This window comes from Neolamprologus multifasciatus, chromosome 7 (genome assembly GCF_963576455.1).
Source record: "Neolamprologus multifasciatus chromosome 7, fNeoMul1.2, whole genome shotgun sequence".
Lineage (NCBI taxonomy): Eukaryota > Metazoa > Chordata > Actinopteri > Cichliformes > Cichlidae > Neolamprologus > Neolamprologus multifasciatus.
Genome location: NC_140445.1, coordinates 58,323,555 through 58,337,539, shown reverse-complemented (window position 1 = coordinate 58,337,539; position 13,985 = coordinate 58,323,555). Strand labels below are relative to the sequence as shown.

Here is a 13,985-nt window from a genome sequence, read left to right as displayed (position 1 = left end):
ACTAAGAAACTGAAGAATCTGAATCCAGATGTATTAAAAAGTTGCTAGTTAGCAAGTGCAGTCATTTCAGTAGCTAAAATTGATGTTCATCAACCCTGAGGGGAATGGCCAGCTGAAGGGGAGGGAATGTAGTGGAAGTAAACAAGTTCACTGTGTTATAAAAGCAGGTGGGCATTTCCAGCTCCTTTACAGCACCCAGTGAACTACCGTGGGCACTTGTTGTTAAACCATGCTACTGAAGTGTGCCACTGTTTGCCTTGTGGCACTGGTCTTGCTTGGCCTCTGTGATGCTCAGGGTGGTTTTGTGCCTGGGGTGTGGGCTCCAGACAGCCAACAACAAAAACAAATATTTGAAAAACCACTCACATGGAAATACCCTGAAGATCCTAAGCCCAAGCCCAAGCCTGATGTGCCGTTCCAGCTGAGATATCCTGTTTCTGCTTCAACTGTTGCTGTTGAGTGCAGGGACGACATCGTTCACGTGAAAGTCAAAAAGGATTTCTTTGGAGTTGGCCAGCAGATAAATCCGGCTGACCTTACCCTGGGTTCATGCATTGTTGTCAGAGAGGATATAGCAACTCAAGTGCTGATTTATGAAGCTCAGCTGCAGAATTGTGGGAGCACATTAAAAGTATGAAGAATAAATATTACATTATTGTGAAATTTAATTCAAAAGCTGGAAAACAGGTTTATGTATAATTTGACTTGTTTTGTATATATATGTTTGCTAGATGACTGGAGATTCCTTCATCTACACCTTCACACTGAACTACAACCCCCAGCCTGTGGGTGATTCTGCTGTGATTAGGACCGACAAAGCAGCTGTAGTTGTTGAATGTCACTACCAAAGGTATGTAAACATTTGGGAAGATTTGTTAAGATAAAGACATCAAAACAATAGAATTATATTGGTATTTAATGTGCTCTATAGTACAACCTAAATATTTTTAGTAATCTAGAATTGACCAAATGTAATCTGGATATTTCAGTGATATATTATTCTTGCTTTAGTTTTTTGCATTTTTGTAAAGCATGTCCTGTCACTTAGAAAGCACAATGTAAGCAGTCTCGCTCCTGAACCCCTCTGGGTCCCATACTCTGTGGCTAAGATGGCACAAGAGTTTCTCTACTTCACCCTGACACTCATGACTGGTGCGTTTAAGATCAGTTTCTCAGTGTGTTTTATATTGTATGCGACCTTGATTCAAAATACATACTTGTTTGAATTATAAAATCGTCGTGTCTTGTTTCACAGATGACTGGAAAAATGAGAGGCCAAGCAAGCAGTATTTCCTGGGTGACGAGATTAATTTTGAGGTCTCTGTCATGCAGTACCACCATGTGCAGCTCCGTGTTTATGTGGACAAATGTGTAGCTACCGTTTCAGCTGATGCAACTTCTAGCCCCAGATATGCATTCATAGAGCAAGGGTAATGTAGTTTGATGAGATTATTGAAGTTGTTTTGTATATTAAGACCTGATTATCGCAGATGCCTATGCTACTGGTTACTATGGTCATTTCACATTGTTTTCTTGTGTGCAGGTGTATGATTGATGGTAGGCTCACTGGATCTGTCTCGAGTTTCCTGGATCGCACTGCAGAGAACAAGCTTCAGTTCCAGCTTGCATCCTTCAAGTTCCAGAATGCTAACGTTGGAAAAGTATGCAATTCCAAATTTGAGTTACTGAGTGCATTGTGTTATATTTTCAACAACATTACTAATGTAGAACTATTACATAGAATAATAACATAAATTCTCTCCTGTTCATAGCTGTACATTACCTGCCACTTGAGAGCAACATCTGTTGCCCAAGCCATTGACAGTAACCACAGAGCTTGTTCCTACATCCGTGGGTGAGTCTACCTTTGTACACATGTATCAATGATCATTAGACCAGAACTGATGTGGCGATACTGCTTACATTTCCATTTCTCCCAAGGTGGAAAGAAGCTGCTGGATATGATGGTGCTTGTGGCTCCTGTGAGTCTTTAACAGGTGGGCAAACTGGTATTGGAATTATTAGTGGCATTACTGGAGGTGGACATGGTAATATAGGCACGGGAAGTACAGGAACAGGGACTACAGGCACTGGAACTGGAAATATTGGTGGCGGAACCCCGGTATACCCGATTAAACAGGTCCCTCGGTTTAGGGGGACACGGGACGTGTCTCAGCAGGAAGGTATGTGTTTTAAAAAAATATAAATATTGCAACATTTTAGTAGAGGGAAAGTTTCATTTCAGTTGGTCCTACAAAAAGATAATTGTTTTATGCTTTCTATTTTTTAAGTAAAAAAAAAAAACCCACAATGATGCATACTGCAACAATTCTTCTTTCTTTTCTCAGTTTTGGAATGGGAAGGAGAAGTCACCTTGGGTCCCATCTCCATTGAAGAGAAGAATATAGCTTAAAACAATTTCCTGCTATAAACACGGCCATTAAAATGAACTTCATCTGTGGTTCATGCCTGAACATATGTTAATTTCATTCTTCTTATTCATAGCTCACAACAATATAATAAGACATTGAGGAATGAAAAGGTCCTTCGCTGAAACGTAACTCATTTTACATGCCCCCTCTCTGTAATTACAAATGTTTTATATGGAGCTCGTGTATCCATGGATTGGAACTATTCACATGTAATGGAAATAAAAATGCAACTGTCTGAATTTATTGTGTAATTCATTCAGAACTTTCTTAAGCTGTGCATTGGCTCTATTGTAAATTGAAACAAAAAAAATCTAGAAATTAAGAAACATTGAATAGATATAATAACAAATATAATAAGTTAAAAGAGCAATCAGGGGTTGAGCAAAAATGACTCAATAGCACATGTTAGACAATATAGTCATCTGTCTTGTTGTATTTCTGTCGATATGCATGCTTTTAGGGTAAAACAAAACAAACAAAAAGGTAAAACAAATCAATATCAATATCATATCACTCAGAAATCACAAGTGGATGAAGGAAGAAGCCATTCACAATCAGCCCCAGGCCATATCCTCACAGTGCCTGCTGATTGGTGCCCTCAGCCTGTCATCACAGACAGCACCCAGAACTCAAACACAACCAGCAAACACACACAAGTAGCACAGAGTAATAGAAACATTTTTGCTAAATATGAGAAATATACACCTAACAGTGAAAGAAGAAGAAGCCACTTAAAGAGGCCTAACTTACATCTTCTCATTTCCCCTTTCATTCAATATCAGTCAGCATCTACACGTCAAAGAGCAAAAACACAGGAAATCCGGGCTCTAATCATGGGTCTGATTGTGCTTCCTGGTAATCCCTGTTTTCATTCAGCAGTGAGCTTTTGCTGTCACCGTGTGGTATAAATGCTAAACTTCAGTTTACCGAGAGAGAGTTTCAGCACCACATGCAGTGAACAGCTACGCGGGAGGTATAAGTAGCCAAACACTTCAAAGTGTGCCTATAGGTTTTATGGAAGTTCAGTGAAACACAAACCTATGTTCTCTGTGTTTTATTAAACTAATTTTTATTTGGGTCACGATGGAAATCCGGCAAGTTATGGACCCGAAATTAAAATTCATATAATTCAATTTCCACACTGCAGAGGCACCAAATGACTGTTTCTGGGACACGTTACAGTATATAAGCCTTGTAAACCTTGTAATTAAAAAGCGTCCTCCAGTCCATTCTAAGGCACGGTTACAAAACGAGGACTTAGAATTGAAGTCCCTGCCTTTTCCCGGGGAATCCTCGGATCTCCCCAAGGCTGGTCCACACGGACGTTGGCACGAAAAGCACGTTTGCTTTGCCTGCAAATTTTACTCACTGTAATTTCATCTTAACAACTTTATGGCCGCTGTTTTATCTTTTTTGCTCCGTGTGACCCTCTAGGCTCTGACTACATCCACTCAGCACAGCCTGCTCATATGGTATCAGCACTGACGTTATACCGTCTCCGCGTTACACCCCCTCCTCCTCCGTCTCTGCCTGTCTCCGCACTGCTGGCCCGTATCTGTTGTGTGTCACGGGCAGCATCACAGCGGCAGACATTTGGAGAGAAAAACACCGACTGCGGATACAAATTGCCCGCTTCATGTTTCGCAAGGACATAACCGGGGAACACAGAGATTTCCGCGTTATTGCGCGCTGCCGCTGAAGCTCTTTTTTTTTTTTTGTCTTATTTGCCTTGACACCCCTCCTTATCCTGCCTGTGTGGATGGTTGACTGCAGATTTCATGGTGCTGAGCAGGCTTGTCTGATTGAAGGCTTGCGGCCAGGGGGGCATCTGTGGGGCCGCAGATAGAGAAACCTCTGTCCACTGTCCCGTCCCGTGCACTGTAATTGTGAATGGACTGCGCTCCCTCCGTGATTTTCTGCAATCGCTCTGAGTCATTTGTAGAAGAAGATGGCGGACAGGGCTGAGATGTTTTCCCTATCCACCTTCCATTCTCTCTCGCCTCCTGGATGCAGGTAAGAGCTCGTATGTAAAGTGACAGTGAGGGGTCGATGGAGGATGCGCTGGGCTGATATGAAAAAGCGCCACGCATGTCGGTCTGTGCTGCTTTGATGACTGCAGTAAAAACGCACATCCCCAGCCTAGGTTGTAATAGATACTGTGAATAACCTGCTCGGCCTTCTGCTGCCTCACTGCGCGCATGTAGGTGCTGCAGCTGAACATTGCTGGTTGTTTATGTTTTTGGGAGAGACGACTTGGTGAAGCGGGAATAAAAGACTCGCGTTTTAGTAATTTCTGAAAATTGCAAAGAATGGCAAATTGTAAAACATATTGCATATGACTGATCTCTAGCTGTGGCGACAGTCACCCGCTTTGCGCATTCTCTGTGTGAGGCCCACGCCCTGTTGAGTCCAACCCAGGCAAGGGCACGTTGCTGAACAATGATTTACGGAAGTCCTACTGATATTGATGTTGTGTCAAACGCCTCTAATGTGACCTCTGCGACAATCAGCATGACAAATCAGCCCCGGTTTCTTCTTGTAGAAGCATATTTGTGGGTGGGTTACTCTTGCAGAACAACTTATTTCACATGTAGCGTTAAATCAGTGCTCTCTACAAGGGTGTTGTTGTTGTTTAAAATATACAGTTTAGCTTGTTGTAGTGTAATTGGCGGTAAGATGAGAAAAACTGAGACATCTTGTAGTAAATTTAATGAACTGTGTGAAGAGAGTGCAGTAAACCTACTTTTGATGCTGGATGTGTATTGGTAACAATGTAACATAACAAATGATAATGTGTTTTAACAATGTGATCAGCATAAACAGACATGTAAGACATCACTAACAAAGGCCAGAGTTAAGTAAACCGATTGGTACCTTTTCCAAGCTTATATATATATTTATATATATATATATATATATATATATATATATATATATATATATATATATATATATATATATATATATATATATATTCACATTTAAAAATTTAAGCTTCTTATTAAATGTAAACATTCTTAAATCATAAAATATGCAATAGAGAAAAAATATTCATTTTGATTTTCTCCTAATTTACATAATTTGTACAGCCTGTCATGGTCCTGGATGTATTTCTTTAGTGCTATCATCAAAGAAGTTTGCAGGAATGAAAGTGTCCTGTTCGTAGTCCTTTGACTTCTTGATAAGTTGCAATAAGGGGGCGTCAAGGTTGTAGTTTTTCTCAGAGTGGAGACATATTTGCAATTTTGGGCTATTGCAAAAAGTGCACAGCTCTAATCTGTATAGTCAGTCATTTTACATCTTTAAATTCCTGTATTCCTGCAGCATAATTTAACACAAGACTTTGGATTTGTTGATAATAGACACCACTGGCTCTTACAGCTGATTATTTGAATTCTAACCTCATAGTTCATAAATTCATCAACAGTAAATCCTATATATTGATGTATGTACACTTCCAAAGGCCAAAGTTCTTATACTACTTGGATTATCTTTTTCCTGGAATGATTACAAATAAAAATCTGGGTGTATTTCTACTTTTCATATGATTTTCATATGTTATGATATATAACCTTCCGTGGCTGCTGTAAGGCTTTACTCTGTGTCACCAAACATAGCAGGAATAATAAAGAAAACACTGTTATTTCTAACTGGGTTGCACGACTACAACATACAGCTACTATAAATTACTAGCCCAGAGTAGCAGAGAGAAACTGGATAAACTACAACACTAAAAAAGACTTTATCTGGCGTATTTATCAGGATAACATAAGCCCTGTGCTCTAATGTGCATGAAGTAAACACATTTCATTTCAACATGCCTGCTTCTGCCTCCAACATGGCTCATATCCTACAGAGGCAATCACATTAACAAACCAGTCCTGGTAGATTTTTTATCCACAGCATGTAGTCATGTGGGATTTCAACTGCACTGCTGGATCATGTCAAATCAATAGACCAGATCGTTTGCATGACTACCGGTGACCTGTTCAGCTCACTCAGCCAAGCTCTGACCATGGTATTAATGTTTTAACCCTGGAGAACTCATGCTGTCAGATCCGACCCCATTGGTTTACTAGGGAAACCATGGGGTCAAATTTGACCCCATGGGTTCTCCAGGGTTAAATTCACAGCACTACAGCCAAATCTAACGAATCTTAATTATATTAGAGGAATCATGTGAGGAGTAGTTTATTGCATTACTTCTTTGTGGAGGCTAATCGGTTTGTTTCTGTTGTTTTCAGGTAGTTTTTTTTATACATTCGAGAGGGAACAAATGATTTATGTTTATTTTTGGTTGGCTCTTCACTTTTTGATTATGAAATATCAGTAAGTAGGGATGTAGAAAGAGTCTTTCTGTAAATGTCTGTGTGTTTGATTGTGTCACAGCTTTTGTGTGTGTATGCGTGTGTGTTGTCTCTTTCTCTGTGCATCTGTGTGTGACTGATTCATGAGTGAAGCCACCAGTTGTGTGATGGTGTGGTCTGGTAATCTGCCTTACATAACCCTAACACTGTTTCCAGTAGACAACAAAATCCACGAGAGGCAGCACCTCTCCCCCCGGAGCACCAGAAAATTATTACAGGTTACAATTTCCCCTTTGCGGACGGAAAACGTCCTCAGCTGGAGATCTAAACTTTAAAAGAAGCATATGAATATGCTTCAGTGAGCAATTGATGAGAGATTTGCTAATAAGAGAAAACATGGTAGCACTTTCTTCCAGGCACAGAGAGGCACAGAGAGCTTTATACCTTATAAAGTTCATATATAGGAGTAGAACTTCATGGTGATTAAACTTATCCAAAGCATCATCTTACAGTAATGTACATAGAAGCTGTTCCACTGAGCTGTGCTTTCTTTCTTCATCATAAATATTCCCTGCAGTGGATGAAGGCTGTGTTGGATTATTACAATGCAAAGCCTTGTCCAATGCCGGGAGCCCACACCTTGAAGTTCATTGATTACATTTTGCCCAAGGGTTTGGTCGGTCTTTCTTAGACTTGCTGAGGCAGCAGTCGTACTGTGCGCAGTCATTTGTTTGTTTTTATTTCATGAGCGTGAACTGCTCTGTTTCCAGTTGCGCTACCTTTTTAAGGATGCCATTTTTAGGCTCCAAATTTATCAAAGGTCTTATTGACTCATTATCTTTTTTGACATTATTCACATAATGCACAAGTAAATCTAGACAAAGCGGAGCCTTGGTTATTTGAATGCCATTCTTATTTTTGTTCTTATTTCCTCCCTGTATATAACACATTTGCGAATCACAAGTTTGGGAAAATGAATTACTTTTGTTTGTCTCTAAACAAAACCTAAAACAACTGTTATTTTTTCATTGCTAATTTTGGGAACAAAGATACAAACAGCATATTTTTCACGGCCCAGAGGTTAACCAGTGATAGAAATAGTGATTTGCTTCAACCTCTAGTTTAATATATGGAAGTTTTATGAACATTTTGCTAACATGACTATTTTATGAAGTATGCAACCCCACCTCTCCACCCCCATGAATCCCATGTTTTCCTGTTAATGTTCTACTTTTGCCTTCCAACTCTTTGAAGTCATTTGGAGAAAAACAGAGGGGGAGGGGGTAATGGTGGGTATGGTTACCGTGGCGTAAGAGGCTTAAATCAAATACAAATGCATTTTAGCTTAAGCGTTCCATCCTCACTCTTTTTGCAGATTTTAGCTTCAGTCTCTCTCCCACTGTCTTACATTTTCTGTGCAACTATCACTTGCCATGCCTTCACCTGTCAGTCTTTGCAGCTTGCTATTTTTTTTTTTTCATTTAACAGCAACAAAATAATGAGTCATATTTACACATTTTCCTCGCGTCTAATGGCTTCATTAATCCAAATCCAGACCAATCTGCATCATGTGCTCACAGCAAGCTGATGTATCATCAGTGCCTTTGACTCAAACATGGCATGATCTTTGCATTTGGAGCTGAGAAAAACATCACAGAGTCCTTTGTTAGGGTAAATGTGTGACTTGTGTGCGTGTGTGCGTGCAAGGCTTGAGTATTTGTGTGTGTGTGTGGGGGGGGGGGGCATGCATGTGTTTGTCTCTCTAATGGTGGCTGAAAAACCTGGAAAATGATCTTGCTAATGAGTCACTACCAACTACAGCATTTCCTTGGCTTTTAAAGATGATGTCACTGTGAAGCAGGTGTTCATGGTTAAAAGGCAGCTTAATCACGCCACCACTTCAACCCCCACCCCCACCACCACTACCACTGCCACCACACCCACATCTGTATCTACTCTAATATTGTTATCAGAGTGTCATCAGATTTCCTCTCAAGCTTCTATTTTTGTCCAATTTCATTCTTGGATTGTGAGCGTATACTGATATATATTTGCATATTTCCTGGCATGTAGCCTGCTAAATATTCATTCAGTGTGATTAGGGTTATTTAAAAATAACTAAATACCATATGATAGTAAAGGGTAAGTGAATTGTCATCCCCTTTCATCCATTAACGAACATATTCATGCGGCAGATATATTGATGGGCGTATCCGGAAGATTTGGGGGTTCAGTGTTTTGGCCAAGAAGACACGGCCTCCCTGTAATCTAAATTGGGACTGCCCCCAAACATTTACATCCGTAATACATTTTCAGAAAAGCTTTATTGCATGTTTGAAAGAGTGCGGAGACTAATTCTAAAATAAATTACAGAAGTATTAAAAGTCGAAGTCAGTCTGATAACCATGCAATCTTTCATTTTTCACAAGACAAAGGAAGCTTTGAACGTGTGGATGTGGAGACATTAAATACAAAGATGACAGTTCGCAGCTTTGAGAAATTCCGTTCTGGACATGACGGTGTCAGAGATGATGGAAAATAACTGTTAGAGCAAATGCGGGCTGGAGCAATTAACTGAACTGAAGCTAAATCTCACGACACAGAGACGAGATGGGAGGAAAGCCTTTATGTGGCAGTCAATCTGGGTGTGCCGTTGCAGCAGCATGACCGGCGTCGGCAATGGTAATTATTTGCTGACTTGAGTTTTGGGAGGTAGGATTCTCATCTTGCTCTGAATGTCACAATGTTGAATATCTGGGGATGGATCAGATGTTGGAGACTGGTATTGTATATAGATGATTCTTGTTATGTAGCTCTGAAGCCTCAGCTTGAAGTCCTAACTATTAAGACAAACAACCGACATCAAGCGTAGTAATCGATAAACCACGCAATGTGACAGACAATGCCCGCTCGCTAAGACACTGTAAGCAGTAGTGTCAGCACTGCAGTGGTATGGCTCAGCTTACAATCTCATATGTATCCTCGAAATATAAAGCTATTTAATACAAAATGCTTTAGAAAAAGACAAAATTGTGTCTGTGTTTGGTCTTTTCTTCATTTGAGTGGAGGAGACATGAGGTCACATTTTACTGTGCAAACTGATAAGCACACCAAGAAAATGGCACCGGGTAACATAGTGGGTTAGGTAGCAGCAGAGGAGACAAGGAATAAGAGACTGTGAAATCTATTACAGAGATGTGTCCTGAGACAATGGAAGAAAATGAACATTTGTGGTGCTTGGCATTAAAATGTTTTTAAAATCTGTATTTATATGTTCTTGTGAAAGCAAAGCAAAGATTTTAATTTCTCTTCGCCTTTTTCTTCCTTTGTATTCACCGTTTCTTTGTTGATACGGAGTTTTCATCTTACTCCTTGTCTGCCTTAGCATCTTATATCATTGGTTCATCTGTTGTGTCCATCAGTTTCACTAAAATGTCACCTAAAAATCAAACACGGGACTTTCTCCTTGTATGCTGGTGGTGACTTGCTTGCATACAGCTTCACAGATGCTGTGTGTTTCTTTTCCCATTGTGAATTCCACACCCACAAACACCTACGCTTGCAAACACAGGTTCCCTGGAGAGCTCATTAATGAGCTCCTTTCTGACGTTTGGTTACTTATAGTACTTATTGTACATATAGTACTTATTTTTCTATTTTTGTTTAACCTTTATTTATACAGGTAATCCCACTGAGACTCAGTGTCTCTCTAACCCTAACCCTACCTGTTTCAGACAAGTAGAATTAATAGATTTTGTAATAGAATTACAAAATCGAAAGAATAAAATAGCAGAAACTGTCTAATGTTGAAACAATAGACACTTTTATTTGATGAGGACAGATGCTGACAGTCATGTCACAACAACAGATCAGTCTCACTGATACTGTGATGAAAATGTATAATTTTGTGCAAAATGAGCTTTTGCCTCACAAGTTCAGTCCAGTTGTTACATTTCAGTTTCACAAATTTTAGCCTAAATAAAAGTCGTTTTTCCCACACAGACACGTGTGTTCTTTAAATGACAGCATTATCACGATACTAATTCATTTTACTCAAAAATGAAAAGTGATGATAGATACACTGTGCAGCATGACAAGTGGCAACACTGTCGATTTATTAATTGCTCTTTTACGTTTTGTGGAAGATGAGTGTGTTCCCTAGCCTACAGATAAATGCCCACCCCCAATCAAACTCTCATCCTTGCACAAAATCTAAGTCTGACTTGTAGAGCATTAACATTTTTTCTGACAATTTTATCAAACAATAGTCCAATATGCTTGCTTGCAATAGTTCTAGAGAAAATGTAAGATGTAAACAAGGTTTTGAGCAGATACAAAGTTAACATCAGATTTATGTTCAGCTCAGATCTCACTATTGACATTTAGACACCTATAGCAAAACCAACTCGGCTGTTGGTCCAGCCATACTAGATTGAATATTAGACTCTCAGGAGCACGTCTCCGAAGGTCCGTAGGGCTTGGCCATTAGGGGAGGGCTGGTAAGTGGGGGTCATACTGACAAAGCAGTACTGGCATCCATTTTGGTTCTGCTGGAGGTACAGACAGGAGATTTGATTGCTCATATTAGCAGTAAAAAGTTGAAAAATAAACAAAAACATTGGACATTCTTACAGGCATGGGTGGGCATGCTTTCATTTGCTTTTCATTTACTTGAATTACGTAAGCAGGAGGAGGCAGCACTAATAAAAAAAAGCGCAGGGTTGGCAAATTGTTGCACTCTGAAGAGAGAGTGTTTGTCTGTTCAAGTTTCCTGCCTATCCATACTAATTTTATTGGGCTCCATGACACTGCATGGTGTAATTCACAAGCTGGTTTGGGGCAGTCAGCATAGAGGTTTCTAAAATGGCCTGGCAGCTCTGTGAGCACCAGCCAGTGTTTATCAGGAATCTGCATGCAAAAAGATGGTTTTTGTGTCATATTTGGATTCGTCACTAATTTATTTTAAAGAAAAACAAAGTCTGAACAAAATGTTGAAAAGCGCAGACCGTTGGACACCAATCTGCCTGTAGGTCTCAGAGGTGGCAGGAGTCCAGCAGATGATGCTGACTACTGGTACAAGCTACTGTCTATTCTCTGAAAGAGAGCACACTACTCAGCTGTTCTCGTCTGAACCACAAATCAAACCACTGCTTAGCTGCTATCTGTCTGTATAACAAAATTAGTTCAGTGCCGCTAAAGCGCAGTAGCAATGTAAAGTAATGTAGCTGAGGCGGGATATAGCACAAATGTTTATGTTATCAACGTTGTACCTAGACAAGAAGAAACAAAAGATTTTGCTACTCAGCAGGTTTTGAGTAATCATGTTGTCCGTCTTCCAGCTGAGATGGAAAGATCGGGATAGTCCGAGAATGCGGTCAAAAAAATCTCATTCGATTCATCTCTGCTCAAACAAGATCAGATCACCTGGTTAGTGATTACGATACCACCAACCTACAGAATTCAAAATTACCCTCTACAATGAACAAATTATAGAACAGCCTCACACATGTGTTTGTACTGTTAAAATATAATATTGTGGTGTGGGCTTGACTCACGTTAACAGTGTCACATCTGAAGACTCCACCGAGGCTTCGGGTTTCATAGGGTAGGTAGAAATACAGACATTTTGCAGTGGAGGTTGAGGACTGCTGGGGATCAAATTTTCTACGTGTGTCTCTAATTGACATACATCTGGAATACATCTGGAGTTTATGTCTCTATGCATTGGAGAGTTTTTTGGGTTTCACTTGATTTTTAGAAGGTGAATTTTAATCAACTCCAACACTGATGCTTTGCAAAGAACATAAATGCCTGGAATTGCACTGAAAATCTAAATCCCACGTATGGACCATATGTAATCTCTTGGAAACCAGATGACCAACTGCCACCTTTGCTCTCGTAGGCTATATCAGCTTTAAGTCTTCCATAGGAGATTTTTACAACTAAATGTGTTTTGACAAAGTGACTGATGAAGGATGTGGCAGAGTAAAGCGTGTACTCACTGCAAGCCCGAGTGTTACAGCAGACTAAGTCCACCCACAGGTTGGCAGAGCTGGTGTCAAACAGCACCTCAAAGGACTTTGGGGGGTGTGCCAATGTTGATGTCTCCATAGTAGGTAGTCTAGGCAACATAATAATTGACAGTAGAACAGAATATAGCAAGTTAGCTAGTTACTGCTCGCAACAAAAAGTTGTGTCTCGTGCATAAGAATTGATTTCCTTACATCAGCGTAGTTATTGATGCACATATCAACAGAGGCAAACTGATTTGACATTTCAGAGTTCGATCTCGGTAAGGCAGCTCATCCCCCCCCCCCCCCCCCCCCCCCAAGGCTTGACACTTACCGCTGATTGAGAGGAGCCCTAAGTTGATAGAAGACAAAAGCAACATGGCTTTTGTCTTCTATCACTGCCGTTGAAGCGCTTTGAGTTATAGCTATGGGTTCTTTTTTTCAGATAAAATTATAGCAGTTTCCTTACTTAACAGTTCCTTCGGCAAGCACCACCCACACCAGAACAACAACAAGACACTTGTGATCCCTCCGTGGTACACAACGTTTCTTAATGGCTACAACTCACTTTGGAGCTGTACTGGTGTATTACCACACCAGTGTAATTGTCAAAAATGAAGCCACGTCAGTTCAGATAGGGTCACCTACTTAAAACAAACTTTATGCATAACTTCAGCATGTAATAGGTCTTCAGTACACACCACTTTTTGTGATAACATTTTAGAAACAAAGTCAAAAGCTTTATTATGAAGCGCATTATAAATTCGTTTGGGATATCTTACTGGACACATGGAATTTCTGCACTTTCAGCAAAATGCTTCCTCTAATTGTTTTCAGATTATGCTTTTGCTTGTTCAGCATCATCTCAAGTGAAAAAAATATGCTCTTGCTCATGTCGAGTCTCTAGCAAACAAAACGACAGAAAGAAACCTATGATTATTAATTTATTTCGAGCATTTTGCTAATAGGAGCTCTCCGTACTGTTGGGACTCTTCAAGGACCACTTTAGTACCATTTTATCTGATTAAATTTACATATCAGCACCATGGTTACTCGTTTTTGTGCAGCTGTAGTTTTCCAATAATGAAAAATAAATATATTATGTCTGAACCTCTGTATCAACAGTACTTGAAACAGCTTTACCAAAAGCTTTTGTCATTCACCTTATCCTAATTATGATAGTAATATTTGTCTACCATAATAAAAATATGTTAAGAAAACTCATTTAGGATAAT

The 13,985-nt window shown here is 39.8% G+C and overlaps 2 protein-coding genes and 1 pseudogene across 3 annotated transcripts in view; 2 read left to right on the top strand and 1 right to left on the bottom strand.

Annotated features, from left to right (window-relative positions):
• The first annotated feature begins 181 nt into the window (after nt 1-181).
• On the top strand, nt 182-2,671 carry LOC146515648 (zona pellucida sperm-binding protein 3-like). Its single transcript, XM_085166021.1, has 8 exons — nt 182-631; nt 732-850; nt 1,049-1,152; nt 1,256-1,430; nt 1,544-1,661; nt 1,773-1,855; nt 1,942-2,183; nt 2,349-2,671. The coding sequence occupies exons 1-8, from the start codon at nt 230-232 to the stop codon at nt 2,411-2,413; spliced, it is 1,308 nt and encodes a 435-aa protein (XP_085022147.1). The 5' UTR covers nt 182-229; the 3' UTR covers nt 2,414-2,671.
• Nucleotides 2,672-3,945: 1,274 nt separating this feature from the next.
• Nucleotides 3,946-13,985, top strand: part of mapk8ip2 (mitogen-activated protein kinase 8 interacting protein 2) — a 28,038-nt gene continuing 17,998 nt past the window's right edge. For both annotated transcript variants that reach the window (XM_085166015.1, XM_085166014.1), the window contains exon 1: nt 3,946-4,445. In XM_085166015.1, coding sequence (XP_085022141.1) covers nt 4,381-4,445 — 65 coding nt within the window. In that variant the 5' untranslated portion in view covers nt 3,946-4,380. The remainder of the gene's footprint in view (nt 4,446-13,985) is intronic.
• On the bottom strand, nt 10,552-13,130 carry LOC146515647 (gastricsin-like; annotated as a pseudogene).